General features: G+C 51.7%; 8 protein-coding genes across 8 annotated transcripts; 3 read left to right on the forward strand and 5 right to left on the reverse strand.

Annotated features, from left to right (window-relative positions):
• EDD37DRAFT_629388 (F-box and WD-40 domain-containing protein MET30) lies at window positions 1–2,779 on the reverse strand. The gene has a single exon (XM_062816511.1). It carries the CDS (start codon window positions 2,353–2,355, stop codon window positions 301–303), a length of 2,055 nt encoding a protein of 684 aa, XP_062671242.1. The 5' UTR covers window positions 2,356–2,779; the 3' UTR covers window positions 1–300.
• Window positions 2,780–3,158: 379 nt separating this feature from the next.
• EDD37DRAFT_383315 (autophagy-like protein 17) lies at window positions 3,159–4,739 on the forward strand. Its single transcript, XM_062812144.1, has one exon. It carries the CDS (start codon window positions 3,248–3,250, stop codon window positions 4,730–4,732), a length of 1,485 nt encoding a protein of 494 aa, XP_062671243.1. The 5' UTR covers window positions 3,159–3,247; the 3' UTR covers window positions 4,733–4,739.
• Window positions 4,740–5,302: 563 nt separating this feature from the next.
• EDD37DRAFT_383338 (uncharacterized protein) lies at window positions 5,303–6,641 on the forward strand. Its single transcript, XM_062812147.1, has 2 exons — window positions 5,303–5,638; window positions 5,695–6,641. Exons 1-2 carry the CDS (start codon window positions 5,584–5,586, stop codon window positions 6,540–6,542), a joined length of 903 nt encoding a protein of 300 aa, XP_062671244.1. The 5' UTR covers window positions 5,303–5,583; the 3' UTR covers window positions 6,543–6,641.
• On the reverse strand, window positions 6,590–8,060 carry EDD37DRAFT_383330 (uncharacterized protein). The gene has a single exon (XM_062812146.1). The coding sequence runs from the start codon at window positions 7,912–7,914 to the stop codon at window positions 6,637–6,639; it is 1,278 nt and encodes a 425-aa protein (XP_062671245.1). The 5' UTR covers window positions 7,915–8,060; the 3' UTR covers window positions 6,590–6,636.
• Window position 8,061: 1 nt separating this feature from the next.
• EDD37DRAFT_383321 (uncharacterized protein) lies at window positions 8,062–9,360 on the reverse strand. Its single transcript, XM_062812145.1, has one exon. It carries the CDS (start codon window positions 8,969–8,971, stop codon window positions 8,237–8,239), a length of 735 nt encoding a protein of 244 aa, XP_062671246.1. The 5' UTR covers window positions 8,972–9,360; the 3' UTR covers window positions 8,062–8,236.
• A 460-nt stretch (window positions 9,361–9,820) lies between these two features.
• Window positions 9,821–10,882, forward strand: EDD37DRAFT_649684 (uncharacterized protein; the record flags this gene model as incomplete). Its single annotated transcript, XM_062818162.1, has 2 exons — window positions 9,821–10,431; window positions 10,483–10,882. The coding sequence occupies 2 exons, from the start codon at window positions 9,821–9,823 to the stop codon at window positions 10,880–10,882; spliced, it is 1,011 nt and encodes a 336-aa protein (XP_062671247.1).
• Window positions 10,883–11,213: 331 nt separating this feature from the next.
• Window positions 11,214–11,861, reverse strand: EDD37DRAFT_649685 (uncharacterized protein; the record flags this gene model as incomplete). Its single annotated transcript, XM_062818163.1, has 1 exon — window positions 11,214–11,861. One exon carries the CDS (start codon window positions 11,859–11,861, stop codon window positions 11,214–11,216), a length of 648 nt encoding a protein of 215 aa, XP_062671248.1.
• A 314-nt stretch (window positions 11,862–12,175) lies between these two features.
• EDD37DRAFT_383374 (mitochondrial 2-oxoglutarate dehydrogenase) lies at window positions 12,176–16,014 on the reverse strand. Its single transcript, XM_062812148.1, has 3 exons — window positions 15,541–16,014; window positions 13,080–15,489; window positions 12,176–13,029 (listed from the first exon to the last, which is right to left on the reverse strand). The coding sequence occupies exons 1-3, from the start codon at window positions 15,742–15,744 to the stop codon at window positions 12,491–12,493; spliced, it is 3,153 nt and encodes a 1,050-aa protein (XP_062671249.1). The 5' UTR covers window positions 15,745–16,014; the 3' UTR covers window positions 12,176–12,490.
• Between the last annotated feature and the right edge of the window lie 80 nt (window positions 16,015–16,094).

Below are 16,094 nucleotides of genomic sequence, written 5' to 3' on the forward strand. Positions count from 1 at the left end.
TTCAATCATCAACGGCAATTGGTATTTTGTTTACCTGCCCGGCCGTCTGAACCCAACCCAACCTTTTTCAGCAACGGTACTGTATCCGGAATACATACTTGACATATGACCGCCATACGCCTGGTATCACGCTGAGAACATGACGACTAGCATCCTTATCCATCCGTCAATGTTCCAGTAAACCTTCAGCACCGTGCTGTTTTGGCCTTTTGAGAACCATTCCCACAAAATAGCCCGAACACCGCCCTGATAACAAAATCCCCATTCCTTATTGGAACTCCCGCACCGATCTGAATCAAATCACGCCGTAAAGTTGTAAACCCTCACCTCACCATCCTCTCCACCACTGCACATCCGACTATCGCTCAATCCAATACACGTCACAGGTCCAGCATGACCAGTAAACGTCCTTTCACACTTTCCCGTACGCGGATCCCACACCTTGACCATGCGATCCTCGGCACCAGACACGAAGCGCAAAGTATCTGCCGCAATGGTCCATACACCCTCGACATGCCCGAAGAACTTCCTGATACAGCGGCCAGAATGTACATCCCAAAGCCGAATCGTCGAGTCCAATGCCGAAGTCAGCATATATCGCGGCGGCTGGGGCCGGTCATGCTGTGTCAGCCACAGACCCGTATGGTCGATTGACAACGCTTTACTTTCGTTGTGCTTGCGCTCAGATTTGACAGTGACTTGACTGGAAGGACTACCTGGGTCGGAATCCTCGTCGTGATCTTCTTCTCCGTCTTCGGCCTCAAACTCGGGTGGCAGAGGCAGAACTTGCTGCACTTGGCCGACATGCCCTTCGAAAGTGTGGATGATTTTCTTGGTGTCTAAATCCCACAGTTTGACCGTGCAGTCGTCTGAGGCGGTGAAGATGGTGCGGGATGCGGAATCGATCTTGACGGAGTTGACCCAGTCGCTGTGTCCGCGGAGAGTGAAGACGGACCGATCCTGGAAATTCCACACGCGAGCAGTATGATCGACGGACCCGGACACGAGGATATTGGAGTCGAAGTGAAGTGCAATGACCCCCTCATGGTGGCCGTTGTACGTGGCGATACATTCACCGGTTCGCCAGTTCCATACTTTGAGTGTCTTATCCAGACTACCGCTGATGAGTTTGTTGTCGTCAAACTGAAGACAGCGGACACCCATCGTATGGCCTCTCAGGGTCCTGAGTTCTTCACCAGTATCCAGATTCCAGATCTTGATGGTGGCATCGTAGGATCCCGTTGCTAAGATGTTGTCGCACAATTGTAGTGACATGACGCCGTTGGAGTGTCCTTTTAGGATCTTGATACTGCATCGTCCGTACTTCCAATTGGTGCCAACCTTGAATCTGTCTTTGTACACATCTTTCCATGGCCTTGTCCTCCTGTATTCACTGTCAGTGGTCCCCAGTGCAGGTCTCCTCACTTGGACTGGGGATAGGTGGCCATCAGACAGCTTTTCGAGGTCGGAGTAATCATGGTGGCTCTCGGTATCGGAGCCGGTGGTGCATTCGAGAGGTTGTATAGGGATCTCTGAGGCTGCTTCGATTGAATGATTGCCGGCTGCGCGCAGTTCAATCTGCCTTTTCGAGGCTCGTAGCATTTTTCGCTCTAGCAACGGCAAGCCCCAACCACATTTTGTACATTTCCGATCGATATGTTGCTCGCACATGCGATGCCAAACCACATCATCGTCCGCCAATTGTCTCCACCTTCGCGAGACCTGTGCAGCTTTACATAGGGAGGTGGTATCCAGAAAACAGAGGATGCGAAAAGCGACTTCCGCAGGTAAAGCCGAAATGAAATCGATGCGAATCAGCTTCTGGACGTTCGCAGAGAGGAACGAAAGTTGCGGGAAACAGCATTGAGCCAGGATGCCCTGCAACATCAGGTTTCGGTGCTTGGATGGTGCAGCGGAGAACAAGGACCAGACCTGGACGATGCCTTGACGGTCTTCTTGAGAAAGCGCCTCGAGGCCCTTTTGTAGCTTGTCCATAGATGGCTCGTCCGCCTGTCGTCGGCATAGCATGTCCGGTCGATGGCGATAGCAGAATTTTGAATTGGAATCATCTGCTGCATCAATGTTTGATTTGCCATGCTTGCCGAGCGGAGCGTATTGAGAGGGTATATGTCTGGCCAGAAAGGGAGCGACAGTATTTCTGGCATGCTTTGCGGTTGAAGCGATTGTAATACTCTTGTCCTTTGAGGCATCAGGCATGTGTTGGGAATGTAAGTTCTCTTCACAATCATCCTTCTCTTCAGCTAAGCTGAGGCGCAGTCTCTTTCTGGATGGCTGTTCCCATTCTGCGTCCATCAGGGCGTGCTCTCGATGCCTATCGATCAGGTCAAACGGCATTGAGTCGTCTGTGATTTCTGGATATGGGTGTTTTACATATCGATCGGGATTTCGGTTATCGCAAAAGGTTTGACTTGATGTGTCGCACAAGGGAGATGTGTGTCTGTGTAAACGGAAAGAAACCAGAAGAAGCTAATTGATCGCAGAAGATCTGGAGTAATATGCAGGAGAGTATGACACAAAGGTCGTAGTCTGACGTGCGGGTTGGGGTTATTGTAAATGGTGGCGTCGATATGGTGCAAGAGGAGCAAAAAGCGAGGACTCGGTCTGGCAGTCAAAGTCACTCACTCACGGATGGCCGAAGAGCGGAGGGGCCAATTCTTTCAGACTTAATGGGCATAGCATGATGGCGGAGAATCCTGTCAATGGTCTTATTGGTTCTATACCTGGATTATGTCTCCGGGGGATCAAGGCGTTTCCCGCTCCACGTCGATCGTGTGCGATTGCGTGCTGCAGGCCTCGTCTTTCATCATAAACACAATTTACAAATCCGCCCAACCGTTGTCTCTGACCTTTATTAAGCAACGCCGAACAGCTCCATCTTGACCATTGATCACTCCCTGGTTCCTGCATCTGTGCCCACAATTCATTCCGGAAGCACGGAAAGGCGCCAGAGAATCCGGAGAAAGACTCTCTCGAGTGTCTGCACCCCAGTCATCCAATTGGCATCGGATACGAGGTGCATGCATCCGGAAATCCCATACTTTGCTCATCTGAGAAGATACCCATTGGCGTATTCTGAGTCTGTCAAGCTGACGACGTCCTCCTGATCCTGATCGCTCGTTTCCTTGGTCGTTGTCGACTGGTCGGGCGTGTCAGGCAAGATGACGCCCCTGCACTCGTATCATTGAACCTTCGATCGCTTGGGAATATCTCCTCACTTATCCTGGTGATGGCGCAATCCCCTTACTCTGCTCAGCAGCGCTCCGCGCGTTCCTCGCCCTCACACTCGTTACAGGTTGCGGATACTGGCTCAATGACCGTTGAGACAATAGTCTCCTACCTGGTGGCCTCCAAACGCTCCTTGGGAAGCATCCACCTTGTCCATCGAGCCACGACTATCCTCTCAGATGCACGTGCTGCCATCGAGTCGACGACAGCCCTCCTCGCAAAGACTACCTACCTTCGCCGGTCACTATCGACCCAATTGAAGACCCTCCGGGCCGTACAGTTCGAGTTGGAGTCGGCCGCACATGTCATACAACAAGACTTTCAAGCAGTAATCAAAGAGTTGGACGATACTGGTGCGAGACTGTTACAATGTGTAGATTTCCTGAAGCAGACCACCATCGAAGAGGCGTTCAAGTCGCACGGCGAAGTCGAAGGCGCCGCAGGTAAGGATACCTTGCACGATTTCGTGGATGACGATGGCCTTGAGAAGATAAAGGAAGCCATGAAGGTAGCCATCGATAACGTCCAGAATGATCAATATGAAATCAACCATTCTATCCAGACCCTCGAGGAAGACTTACAGACCATCAACGAAGTGCTCAACAACAGGATAGACATATCGAGCACAGAAAGCGAGTTACAGCAACCTACCATGGCCATGACACTTTCGCTTCTGGAGCATCACGCAAGAGAGATGGCACAGGGGCTGGAAAGTCTGGTCAAACATTTCGACCTTTGCGTGACTGCGATCAAACACACAGAAGGTGGTGGTGCCGCAGTCGTGCAAACAATGAATGCCAAAGCGGAAGATCTGCCTGACGCAATAGGGATGGGAATGGACGAACTGCAGGCGCCGGCTCAGCCCATGAACGAAGAAGAACGCATAGAGATGCTTCAAGTCCTCGAAAACGACGCGTCAGAGGTTGACGAGGTGGTCATGGAGCTACAAGATCGGAATGCTGAAATGGAGGCACATCTCGACCGAATATACCAGTGGCGTGAAAGGCAAGACAATGCCTACGGCGATGTCAACACAGCCTTTGGCCTGCTGGAGAAGATCTCTGGGCGGCTGTCGAGCTATGTGGTAGAAACGGTTCGGCACGCAACACGATGGCAGGAAGAGAAAGCCAAAATTGAAGATGGCATAGCCGGGATGGAAGATCTGTGCGACTCCTACTCAAATTTCCTTCGTGCCTACGATGGGCTGATTGTCGAAGTCGATCGGCGTCGGACGGCGAAGAAGCAAATGGAGCGTATCGTTTCAAGTGCGCATGCCCAACTCGAAGATCTCTACGAACAAGATCGACAGTTGAGGTTGAAGTTTCGTGCTGACTTGGGCGAGTTCTTACCCGGGGACATCTGGGGCGGAGTCGACGCACTGCCTCCTCGGTTTGCCATCAACAGACTGGATGAAGATGGCTTCGATGCAAGCGTGCCCGAGCTGCCCCAAAGCATGGTGGAGGAGGCGTTAAAGAGACTCCAATGATAGCGATCACGACCTTATGATGAGCCATATGTAATACCACATGATGACATCTTTGCAATGCCACGACCTGGCCGAACACCGCCGCATATTCTAGAGACCATGTTGTCCAATCGAGCCAAGGTCTGGACTTGAGAAAGCAGGCAGTATCTATCGACGCACCTCGTCTTGGACATTTGCAGTCCAGACAACAGGATGCCATTGTCCTTTGATCCTCTGCGGACATCCAATTGAGTTGAGACTTATTACCTAAAAGAAAGTCCACCAGTCCACCAGTGCACAAGGAGAGCATGCAAATTCCAACAGTAGCACTGTATGAAACTACCAAGTCAAACTGCTACTCGGGATGCCTCAGAGGTCGCTGGCCAACCAACCAATCGGGGTTCTTTCCCCACAAACCCCGTTGACATCTGGAACGCCAACGACCAACCTGCAACACCCGCACGAGGCTGCCAGTTTCAGCCTTTGCCTTTCCTCGTCTGAGACCAGCACTTCTCCTTTCTTCGTCTGGCCGATTATTGGACCTAACGGTGACATCGCGCATCTTTGATATTGCACGGAGTACACCGATCATCCATACCCAATAGCTCATAAAATAATAGTCACTATGCACCAGGCTCGGCAAAAGGGGCGAAGACAAAAGCCTCGACGGTAAGGCATCAATGCTTCAGGTAAATTCCTTCAAAATGAGCCCTCAATCTCGCATGGTCACATAACAGTCCTCCTTCACTCCTTCCAAGCCTTGTACATTTCAGTCATTTCCTTACGGCCTCGTTGCTCAAAGACATAATTATACATTCATTCAACGATCAACTGCTGGACCAGTTCAACTAAAAGCATTTCATTCCTTCAAAATGTCTTCCATTAGCATTCCCAGGTCTTTGACCGTTCTATTCCTCCTGTTGAACTGTAAGTCCTCCCCTCTTCCATCCACCAGACTGCAGACTAACCTCTTCGTCTCCCAGTCACTCTCCTCGCCCTCGGCAACGGCACACAATTCATCACAGGACCCTGTACCTCAGACTCAGACTGCGCCGACGGCTGCTGCGGCTTCAACACCGGTCTATGTGCCGGACCCGTTGTCGCCCAAGAACGTGACGGCGGATGCGGGTTCGGGGACGCCACACCAAACGCCAATGCCGCTGAGGCCTTGACCGGCGGCACAGCAACAGCCACATCAGCAGCGAGTGCCCCTCCAGTAGCGACTATTGGACCCACTGCTACCGCCACCGAAGAAGCATCAACAGCCATCAACAGCAACCTACCCGGCGCCGAGAACGTGGGTAATGGAGCCGGCAAGCAATTTATCACTGGCCAATGTCAAAGCGACGCAGACTGCGCCTCTGGATGCTGTGGCTTCAACACGGGCTTGTGTGCAGGAGCGGTCATCGCTCAAACCCGTGACGGAGGTTGCGGCTTCGGCAATACCTCGCCGAACAACAACGCCGCGCAAGCCTTGACCGGAGGATCCGGCGCTGCAACTTCTGCCGCCGCTGCTGACTCGCCAACCACTACCGTTGCTGAAGCATCAACACCGACTGAGTCTGCGTCGACCACAATCAACAGCAGTCTCGCTGGAGCTGCGAATGTTGGCAATGGCGCCGGCAAACAATTTATCACAGGCCAGTGTCTGAGTGATGCAGATTGTGCATCTGGGTGCTGTGGGTTCAATAGTGGCCTCTGTGCCGGTGCGATCATTGCGCAGACCCGCGATGGTGGTTGTGGGTTTGGAAGCACCACTCCCAATGATAATGCTGCTCAAGCACTCACTGGAGGAGCGAAGAGGAGGGCTGTACGAGAGTATATGGCATAGCGAATAGACCAGCTCCCACGCTGGTAGTGGGTATATCATGAGTGAATGAAGTGTACTTCTCCTTGACTGGCTCGATCTTCGTCTGCGTCCAAGCTTAAGTCGCCCACTGATTGTCAATCCAATCTTCTTCGTGGGTGGTAGTTTCCGGAAGTGGAGATTGAGGCGTTGAAGCTTGTTGTTCCATCTGCGAAGGATCAATGTCCTCCGAGACGTCCCTCGAAAAATTGATGTCCTTGGGCTTTATAAGATTTTCCTCCAAAAGATTCATGTCATTCGAAAGGTCAAGATCAAAATCTGCGGCAGCGGCAGGTTTCGCGCCTTCATTCGAAAAGATTAATCGTCCCTCTAGCTTTGTCTCGCCGAGAAAGCCACCTTTATGCTCAGCGACATGGAATAGAAGAGGCTCAGCTCTTCTGAACGGTCCTGAGTTATCTCCAAACATTGTGCAGATAAGACAGCGAAACGATGACAGTCCCATAGCTTGCTGATGTATATGCGACTTTGCAAGAAATAGCCATCGATATCGAAGGCTGACCGGGTGTACGCGTATCCCGTCATCTATTTCCCACCCTTTGTTCTTCCAGATGGCTTGATCTTTGAAATGGCACTTAGGGCTGGCGCACTTGTAGCCCACAGCTCTCCCCAGTGTCCCTTCAAAGAATTCCCATCGGAGACCCTTCTTGTAAGGATCCCGAAGCTCGTGTGCGTTCTTACAATATTCTCCAGAATAGTGGATGATAGGTCCCAGCGTGGATGTAGTACTTAATCTTTCGTCTTGTTCTTTCCCTCGGATGTCCCAACACTTAGTGGTGGACGCCAACGTGGATGCGGTACTCAAACTGTGGTCCTGATCCTTTGCTCGGATCTCTCTAGGCTTAGTGGTGCGCGCCAACGTAGATGCAGTACTTAAACTGTCGTCCTGATCCTTTGCTCGGATCTCTTGAGGCTTAGTGGTGTGCACCAACGTGGATGCAGTACTCAACCTTTCGTCTTGATCCTTTCCTTGGCTGGCAGAAGGCATGTTTGCAGTATTGAGCGATGGGAAAGTCTGCTTATGTCCATGTCCAAGTGAAGGTCTTGTGGACAGGCTGGATCCCGTGGGCCACCCTTTTGAAAGACTTGCCAAAACACTCGGCGTGAGTTGTTCAAGTCTTTCTCTGAGAGCGCGTTGTCTCGCTCTCAGAGCGTCAATGCGGCTCGGGGTCATCTCGTGAGCTTTGTGGCGTAATGGCTGCTCATTCGAGTCTGGATCGGGTGCTCGTCGGAGAGTCCCTTGAGGAAATTGCGAAACGTGAGGCATTCCATGGATACTGAAACCATACGTCTCCCAGCGGTGTTGTATGTCAGCAAAGATTGCAGATGCCGGCAACATCCAGGTCAACGGGGAAGTCTTGCTGTGGGCCACAACGATGCCGACCACGATATTTGTGTCAGGCTCAATAACCCAAGCACCACACAATCCAGGCCCTGCAGACGCAATTTGTTAGCGCCACTGATTTCCTGTACGCTGGCTTGCACTTACCGGAGGTGCACTCGACGGCCCAAACTTCGACAAAACCCTGTGCCCATGGAAGATTCATGGCTGACTTTGTTCCCAGGCTCCGCACTTTTAACTGTCCCAATAACCTCGACAGTATGATCAACTCGCCGCTAGGGGGTGGTCTCGTACTGATTTCCAGGCGTGGCTGGATTTGTCATCCCGCTGTTTGGAAGCGGTTATCAGTCCATAGGCGAGGGTCAGTTATCTCCAGCAGCGCCCAATCGAGCTTTGTATTATAGAGCAAATTCTGTGGAAAGACCGAACCCGGCTGTCTGGCGAAGGCGTTGGCTATGTGTCTTCCTGTACTGATTGGGTCGTTTACCCACCACTCTGCAAGGCCATTGGCACCCAGGGGCACATCCTGTGCAGGACTGAAAACCGAATGCATCGTGGGTGCTTCGTCTCCGGACTGATGTGAGAGCTTTTCGGATGATGCAACAGACCCTTCGGCATCGTCAATTTCACCGTCACTGCTTGATGTGTCTTCATCAGAATCATCCTGATCGTTTCCGAAGTCATGGAAGACATGTGCGCAAGTCATTGCATAATGAGCATTGGGACCCATATTTAGCACGCCACCCAAGGTCGTGAGCCGACTCGAGGACAGATTGATCTTGCTGGAAGGGCAAACAAGAACTGTTGTGCCACATAGACTGCTACCTCCTGGGTGGCTGGATTCACTTTGCGGTGGCGATGCGTCATCGTTGGCCGATATTTCGATGACTTCGATCTGCCATGTATACTGGAAGCCGTACCCTCGGAGGCTTTTGTGTTGCCTCAAGAACCCCGTAGCTTTCTTAGCCGCGCTTTTACGTTTTTTCGGAACTAACAATACCACAGAGGGTATGGCGTCGGCTCTGGCACCAAATTTGCTGAGCATAAACAGCATGGGGGACAGTAGTATGGGCTGCCTTCTGCGCCGAGAGCCAGTGAATTTCTTTGGTTCTCTTCATCGTTGAGTATGTCGAGTACTGTCTTGAAGATGATAGTATTCCATGCGCTGTCCAGGATGCCTGCTGCAGGCCATGCTTTCATGCCGACATAGTCATAGCGACAACACTCAGTACCGATGCACTGATTCTTTGCTTCAGCACTTAAGCCTTTCCAGCTCTTAAATGTCTCACCGTAACAGTCGGGCGCTATACGTGTCGAAGATAAAGCCGTCGCTCCGCTTTCAGGTAATGTACAAGCAGTATCGACCGATGCAGCTGTTGTAGACGTCACAGACCGAGACAGCTCAGAAGCACTGTTGGTCGACGACGTCGTAAGCGAGTCATCCTCTTGAGCGGTGTTCTCGGGCATCTGAGGCGTGTTCGCTGGTTCTCCTAGCTCTCCCAGCGTCTCAAACGGCGAGGCTGCACAAGGTGGGGTACTCGCCGGTCTTACAGAGAGCGACGCCATCAGAAGAGTCTCGCCCGCATTGATGAGGATCACAATGAGCTGTGAAACAGTTTCAACTACCTTCATGGAAGGCGCAAGCATACCAGCCCTCTTGGATGAAAAGGAAGGACAAGATAGAGAAGACTGTTGCCGGGTTGGAAGTTCGATCAGGCTGTGAAGTGGTGGAGGCTGAGCATCCACCTATTGGGGCTGAGCAACCCCAGGCAAATAGGAGAGGAGTCGGTTAGTGCATGAAACCTCACCCGCCTCAAGACCTGATACATCAATGCTGGACTGCTGGCAATGCCGTTTCCCGTTGTTTGCCAAATCGCCAAATAATCTGCTTCACCTCGTAGACATGAATCGTTGGAAGACTCAAAGGGACAAAAGACTTGGTATTATCGAGAAACTGCTCGCAGAAGTGTGGCATTTGGACTCGATTGCAGCGGGCTCTGCCGAGGCCGAGGCCTACTTTGAACATTACTTGCAGTTGCCTCAAGATCCATGTCTTGTCAACAAGGAGCAAACAACTCTAGGTCGAACAAGTGACCAAGCCACCAAAGTTGTGGCTCTTGTGCGAAGAGTTCGCCCCTTGATCGGAGGACGACTGCGGGATGTCAAGACAGCAATACGCAAAGACCCTCGGGGCGAATTCGTGGAACCGATCAAAGAAGCTGCTGTGGTAAACGCGGTAGACTTTGCTCTGCGTCTGTGGCTCTTCGTCCCACTAGTCCTTGACGTCGAAGATGCAACTTTTGCAGGCTTGATGAGAAGTGCTCTGCCGGCCCAAATCGGTGTGCAAGGCAAAGCCCTCTCATTCGGCGTTAACGCAAAAAATTTGATCAGGAGGGGTGGATTCTCCGTACGAACCACGAGTGACCTTTCAAAGCATCTCGACATGGATGATCTTACCATATGGATCTTCAGTCATGCAGCAGTCCTCAAAGAGTATCAAGGTTCCGGTTTCAGGTGAGATTCATGTCTTGGTCACCATAACAATGCATGGAGCTGACAATCCAGTCATGTCTTCCCTGATGAGTTTCTGCAAGAGGTAGAGCGTACCATGCAACTGCTCTTCCCAAACAAAGGCTACAAGTCAAGCAGACGTACGCGAAAGTATGTTCGAAAGCTGAAAGCGGATCTGGAAACAGGGTTTGAACTCCAGCTCAAGAGACTAGACTTACTCAGGCTTGATCGGTATCCCTACTTCGGGCAGCGGTTGGCAGATATTGAAAATCGATATGATTACAGCAAGCCCAGGAATCTGCGGCAATGGTGGTTTGACCGTCGAAATCGCATTGAATGGGCGACGTTGGTGATTGCAGTTATCGTCTTTGTTTTGACCGTCGTTTTCGGTGTCATTGCTGTGGTGACTGGAGTTCTTCAAGAGCATTATAGTGCGCTCTCTGCACACTCTTGAGATGCCACCAAGGAAACGGTAATCTGGAGTCCATTGACATAGTTTTTACAATGAGACCGGAGGTGGTTTATGTCTTTCTTTGATGTACCTGAGTAAGATTGCGGTAGGCGACGTGGTCTTGAAATGGTGGCCCCAGCGCGGCAGCAGCCGACAACAATTTGGCAGTCAATGTAATCAAACTTTGGCCCGGATTCCCTAAAACACATTGACCTCACCTTGCCCAGTAGTTATCCTCTCTAGCCTCTTTCTTTACCATATCACTACGTGTTAATCAGACTCTTCGTGGCATCCATGCAGCGCAGATGGTTCCGCGGCCAGAGAGTTCTCGAACTCACAATGCAGCCAGATGCTCCGATGCCAACGCCATCACCGTCGCCTCCCTCCCTTCCACCTCCCTCGCCAACTCCGCAAACCTGGGATATTCCTTCTGCATATCAAACCCCCTTCCCACTCCCCAACGGTAAAACACATACAAAAGCGCATCAACACCCATGAACCTCCCCCCAACCGTATATTTCGCTCCCTGCCCTTCCCCAAGCCAAGCTTCAATCTGCCCAAACCCCTCCTTCAAATTCCTCAACCCTTTCTCCCTGATCGCCTCATACAGTTTCTCATCATCCGTGTACCTCCCGGGTCTCAGCAAACCCCCAAACGCCTGACCATGCAACGTGCCAGACAACCAATTCAGCCACTCCAGAACCCTAACCTTCTCTAGATCCGTTTCGCCCATCAAGTCCTTTTCAGGCGCAAGTTGACTGGTCGCCAGCATGATGGCAGGAACCTCAGTGATGGTGTGCCCGTCCATGATCAAGACCGGAACGCGCATCTTCGGATTCACAGTTTTGAAATCAGCAGGAAGCCCCGATTTGACGGAGACTATGGTCGTGGAGAACGGCACGCCAACCTCGTGAAGAAGGATATGTGGTGCGAGTGAACACGCGCCGGGTGCTAAGTACAGGTCGATACTGTGGGTCGTCATGTCTTTGAGTCTGGGCTCAGTATAGATAACAGCTGGGAGAGCTATTGAACTGGGGATGATCGATTCAAGCTCGTAAGTATCGCTGCAAGAATGAGACGAGTATGATGTCTTCAAATGCTTCCAGGCAATATGAATGACTTCGCAGGCACCGGTCTTTTCACTGTCTGGAACGGAACCAGCCCAAAGACCTGCTCTCTTACTACTACATACTACGTCCCCGAATTCATGGCTTGATCATCGAGAGGGGCCGGATCAACTTGCCATGCCTCCTCGAAGGCGGCAAGGCTACCTAAAGGGGCAAGGCTGAACATCCTCAACGCTTCGTACCCACCAACCCTCCGACTTCTTAACTAAGCAGCACCCCGCTATGTCAAGGTAGAATCAGCATTAGTTGCGGAGACCGCAAGAAGGAGAAAGGCAAGCGCAAAAGGTATCAATCTGAGTTACACTAAGCAGCCGGCATCGCATGAATATGAGCAGGCGCAACATTTACAATCGTCCCCAGCAGGGCCGGGCAAATAGGAGACCATCACAGTCGCCCGGGGCATGTACTTTACGGAGCACTTCTCGCCTGATAGCACCCACTTTCATTCCAGTAGGACCTTGGCCCCCGTGACACCATCGGCCAGTCACTCGCCCTTCAGCTTATCCTGCTTGACATTGAAAGCTGCCTCGAGCAATTCCTTCTCCTCTTTGGAGTGGTTGGCCTTCAAGCCAGTAGCCACCGACGCACTAGGATCACGTCCCGCGTACATGACGTGTCTTCTGTTGTGGTGTTCAGTCTCATTCAGCAGCGTCTCAATACGGGGCTGGAGGAAACTCCAGGCGCCAGCATTGAGGGGCTCCTCCTGACAGTAGACGATAGTCTTGGCATTCTTGTATTTGTCAAGATTCTCCTTGAGTTGCGCCCATGGGAATGGGTTGAGCTGCTCGATACGGGTGATGGCGGTATTTTTGTAGCCATTGTCGGCACGATGCTTGTACAGAGCCGCATATACTTGACCAGCGCAAAGGACCACACGGTCAATCTCGTCAGGCTCGGCAATAGCCTTGCCGTGTTCTGGGTCCGGAATGATCCACTGGAAGCCCGTTTCAGCAGTGAACTCCTCGATGTCGGAACGCGCCAGAGGGTGTCGGAGCAAAGACTTGGAGAAGAAGACCATCAAAGCTAGAGATTGTTAGCAAATACTTGAGACAAACAGAAAATGCATCACTCACGTTTTCTGAATTGTCGGTTCATTTGTCGTCGGAGAATGTGGAAGTAGTTCGAGGGGCTGGTCATGTAGGCGATCTGCATGTTGCAGTCCTGGTGCTGTCTGTCAAGCTTGTCTGCTGAGGGATACACTCTTGGCTCCTCGTTGCAGAGCTGCAGATATCGTTCCATACGACCAGAAGAGTGTTCAGGTCCTTGACCATCGTATCCGTGGGGCAGAGAGCAGACGAGACCGGATCGCTGTAGCCATTTGACCTCACCAGAAGCAATGAATTGATCGATGATACACTGCGCGTTGTTGGCGAAATCACCGAATTGAGCTTCCCACATAACAAGCGCGTTCGGCGAAGAAAGGGAGTAGCCATATTCGAATCCGAGAACACCGAACTCGCTCAACGAAGAATTGGAAATCGAGAACGCACCCTGCTCCTTGGCCAAATTTTTGAGTGGGGTGTAGGTCTCTTCATTCTCTTGGTCGTGCAGAACGGCATGACGCTGAGAGAAAGTACCACGCTCCACATCTTGACCGGAGACCCGGACGTGGTGACCTTCCAGGCAGAGCGTACCAAAAGCGAGAGCCTCGGCAGTAGCCCAGTCGATGCCTTTGCCTTCGTCGATGGTCTTCTTCCTGCCGGATAGAATACGTTTCAAGTTACGATGAACGGTGAAACCTTCTGGCGCTCCGCCAATCTTGTCTCCAATCTCCTTCAAGACCTCACTGGGAACTCCAGTTGGGGGATGAGGAAGGACTTCGGTGGCAAGCTCCTTGGGTGACTTGAAGCCGTTCCATGCGGATGTCAACCACTCCTTGCCTGTTGGTTGATAATCTTTGCTTCGGTCGAAGCTGTCGTTGAGCATTCCCCAGACCCACTTCTTGTGTTCCTCGATGTCTTCTTTAGTGAAAGTACCTTCTTTCAAGAGCTGGTCGACGTATTTGTCCAGCACCGGTTTCATGGTTTGTACCTTTTTGTACATCAGCGGTTGAGTGAAGGAAGGTTGATCAGTTTCGTTGTGACCCTGTTTACGGTAGCAGACAATGTCAATAACGCAGTCTTTCTTAAAATCAGCTCTCCAGTCAGCAGCGAGTTGGCAGACGAAATTAACGGCTTCAACATCATCGCCGTTGACATGGAAAACAGGGGCATCAATCGCCTTTGCAATGTCGGAGCAGTAAGGCGTAGACCGTGAAAATCGAGGGTCAGTAGTGAAACCGATCTGGTTGTTGACAATGATGTGGATGGTACCACCAGTCGAGTAGGCTGGCAGGGCGTAGAAACCGAGTGTTTCGTAGACAACACCCTGACCTGCGAAAGCAGCATCACCGTGGAGCAAGACGCCCATCGCGCTTTGGTACTTTTGCTCATCGTCATTGTAATGCTGAATGGCGCGCGTTTTGCCAAGCACAACTGGGTCTTCGGCTTCCAGATGAGAGGGGTTGGCCACAAGAGAGAGTTGTACGCGTTTTCCGGAAGGCGTTGGTCGCTCGAAGTTCATACCTAAATGGTACTTGACATCACCAGAGCCCTCGTCACTGGCCTCCGTTGAGCCAGAGAATTCACTAAAGATGGACTCGTTGGGTTTGCGAACGACGTTGCTCAACACATTCAATCTTCCTCTGTGCGGCATGCCAATGACGATGTCTTTGATACCATAGTCCACGCTTCTGTCGATCATGGCCTTCATACCGGGCACGAGAGATTCACAACCTTCCAGACCGAAACGCTTGTCATTGGGGTACTTGGTGGCCAAAAACGCTTCAAAGCTGGAACTCCAAATCAGTCTGTCGAGAATGCGGCGTTTGTCGTCCACGGAATACTTGAAAGGCGTCGGAACCTCGATTCTGTTTCTGATCCAGTCGCATTGTTCTCGGTCGGGAATGTGGATGTATTCGACGCCGTAAGATGAACAGTACGTCTTTTCGCAGGCCGCAATGATATCCTTCAACTTCATCTTGGAGCTTGATTCATCCCCGAATCTAGGCAGAACACCGGGACCGAGTGTGAAATCTTGTTCCAGGTCTTTTTCCGTGAAACCATAATGGTCCAATTCTAGCTCCTTTGGTCTGCGATATCCGAAAGCTTCGGCCTCGCCACGGATACCCAAGGGATCGGTCTTTGCTTTGTGATGGCCTCTGGCTTGATATGCTCTAACAAGTAGTTGGACCTTCAAGTGTTTGGCGATGTCCTCATTGCCTGCACTGACGGCGGTCGGCGCTAGATCTACCGAACCTTCTGCTTGTGAGATCAGACCCGGGGGTGGCTGGAACGCTCGGGAGACAGGCATTTTGCCCTCCTCCATGTTGTGGAAGTAGGCCTGCCATGAAATGTGGACGGATGTAGGGTCGTGTTTCCAGGCAAGATACATTTCGTCGATGTAGTTGGCGGTGTTGCCTTGGAGGAAGGAGTCGTTGGGATCCTGTAACTCTTATTAGAATCTTTGCGCCGGGCAGGGCGAGCATCAACATACGACGCCTTTGTTGGTTTCCTCAGCTGCCATGGCATAGCCCCTGCGCTGCAGTGAGCTGCGAGCCATGACAGCCAAAGGTTTTCTTCCTGCAACGAGCGCATTCTGATGGCCTCTCGCGAGACCGTGCGATCCGCATGAGGTCGAAAACGATCTCGAAGCTTGGGCAGCTCTCAAGGAGAGCTTACCGGCGGCGGAACGATACATGTTGTAGAAGTCGGAGCTAATGATACAGCGAATGATCCATAGGAGAAGGCGAAGCAGTCGGGAGGAAGACACCCACCACTGATGAAGGAGTGGAGGATAGAGCAGAGGACACAGGACACGAAGCCTTCTCGAGTGGCACAGAAGATGAAGATGCAGAGATTGTGAGTGTCTGGATCCTGAGGCTGTTTGGGCTTTGACGCAGTTTCTCGGATCTCCCTAAGATGGAAAGGGCACGGACCAATGATGTTGCTCGCAACTGTGAGGCTTTTTATTATTTGCGGAGGGAGAACAGGGAACTGAATCCGAAGAAACCGCATGTCATCGTCGCCTCTGCCTAGTGAGCCGCGGCA

Source organism: Exophiala viscosa, assembly GCF_022695815.1.
Source record: "Exophiala viscosa unplaced genomic scaffold EDD37scaffold_4, whole genome shotgun sequence".
In the NCBI taxonomy this organism is placed as follows: Eukaryota; Fungi; Ascomycota; class Eurotiomycetes; order Chaetothyriales; family Herpotrichiellaceae; genus Exophiala; species Exophiala viscosa.

Bases quoted from the DNA above. Each gene is read 5' to 3' on its own strand.
- EDD37DRAFT_629388 (XM_062816511.1), bottom strand. From the start codon at position 2,355: ATGCCGTTTGACCTGATCGATAGGCATCGAGAGCACGCCCTGATGGAC.
- EDD37DRAFT_383315 (XM_062812144.1), top strand. From the start codon at position 3,248: ATGGCGCAATCCCCTTACTCTGCTCAGCAGCGCTCCGCGCGTTCCTCG.
- EDD37DRAFT_383338 (XM_062812147.1), top strand. From the start codon at position 5,584: ATGTCTTCCATTAGCATTCCCAGGTCTTTGACCGTTCTATTCCTCCTG. The intron at 5,639-5,694 runs GTAAGTCCTCCC...TTCGTCTCCCAG, and splicing joins TCTATTCCTCCTGTTGAACT to TCACTCTCCTCGCCCTCGGC.
- EDD37DRAFT_383330 (XM_062812146.1), bottom strand. From the start codon at position 7,914: ATGTTGCCGGCATCTGCAATCTTTGCTGACATACAACACCGCTGGGAG.
- EDD37DRAFT_383321 (XM_062812145.1), bottom strand. From the start codon at position 8,971: ATGCTGTTTATGCTCAGCAAATTTGGTGCCAGAGCCGACGCCATACCC.
- EDD37DRAFT_383374 (XM_062812148.1), bottom strand. From the start codon at position 15,744: ATGTATCGTTCCGCCGCCGGTAAGCTCTCCTTGAGAGCTGCCCAAGCT. The intron at 15,490-15,540 runs GTATGTTGATGC...TAAGAGTTACAG, and splicing joins AGGAAACCAACAAAGGCGTC to GATCCCAACGACTCCTTCCT. The intron at 13,030-13,079 runs GTGAGTGATGCA...AACAATCTCTAG, and splicing joins GAACCGACAATTCAGAAAAC to CTTTGATGGTCTTCTTCTCC.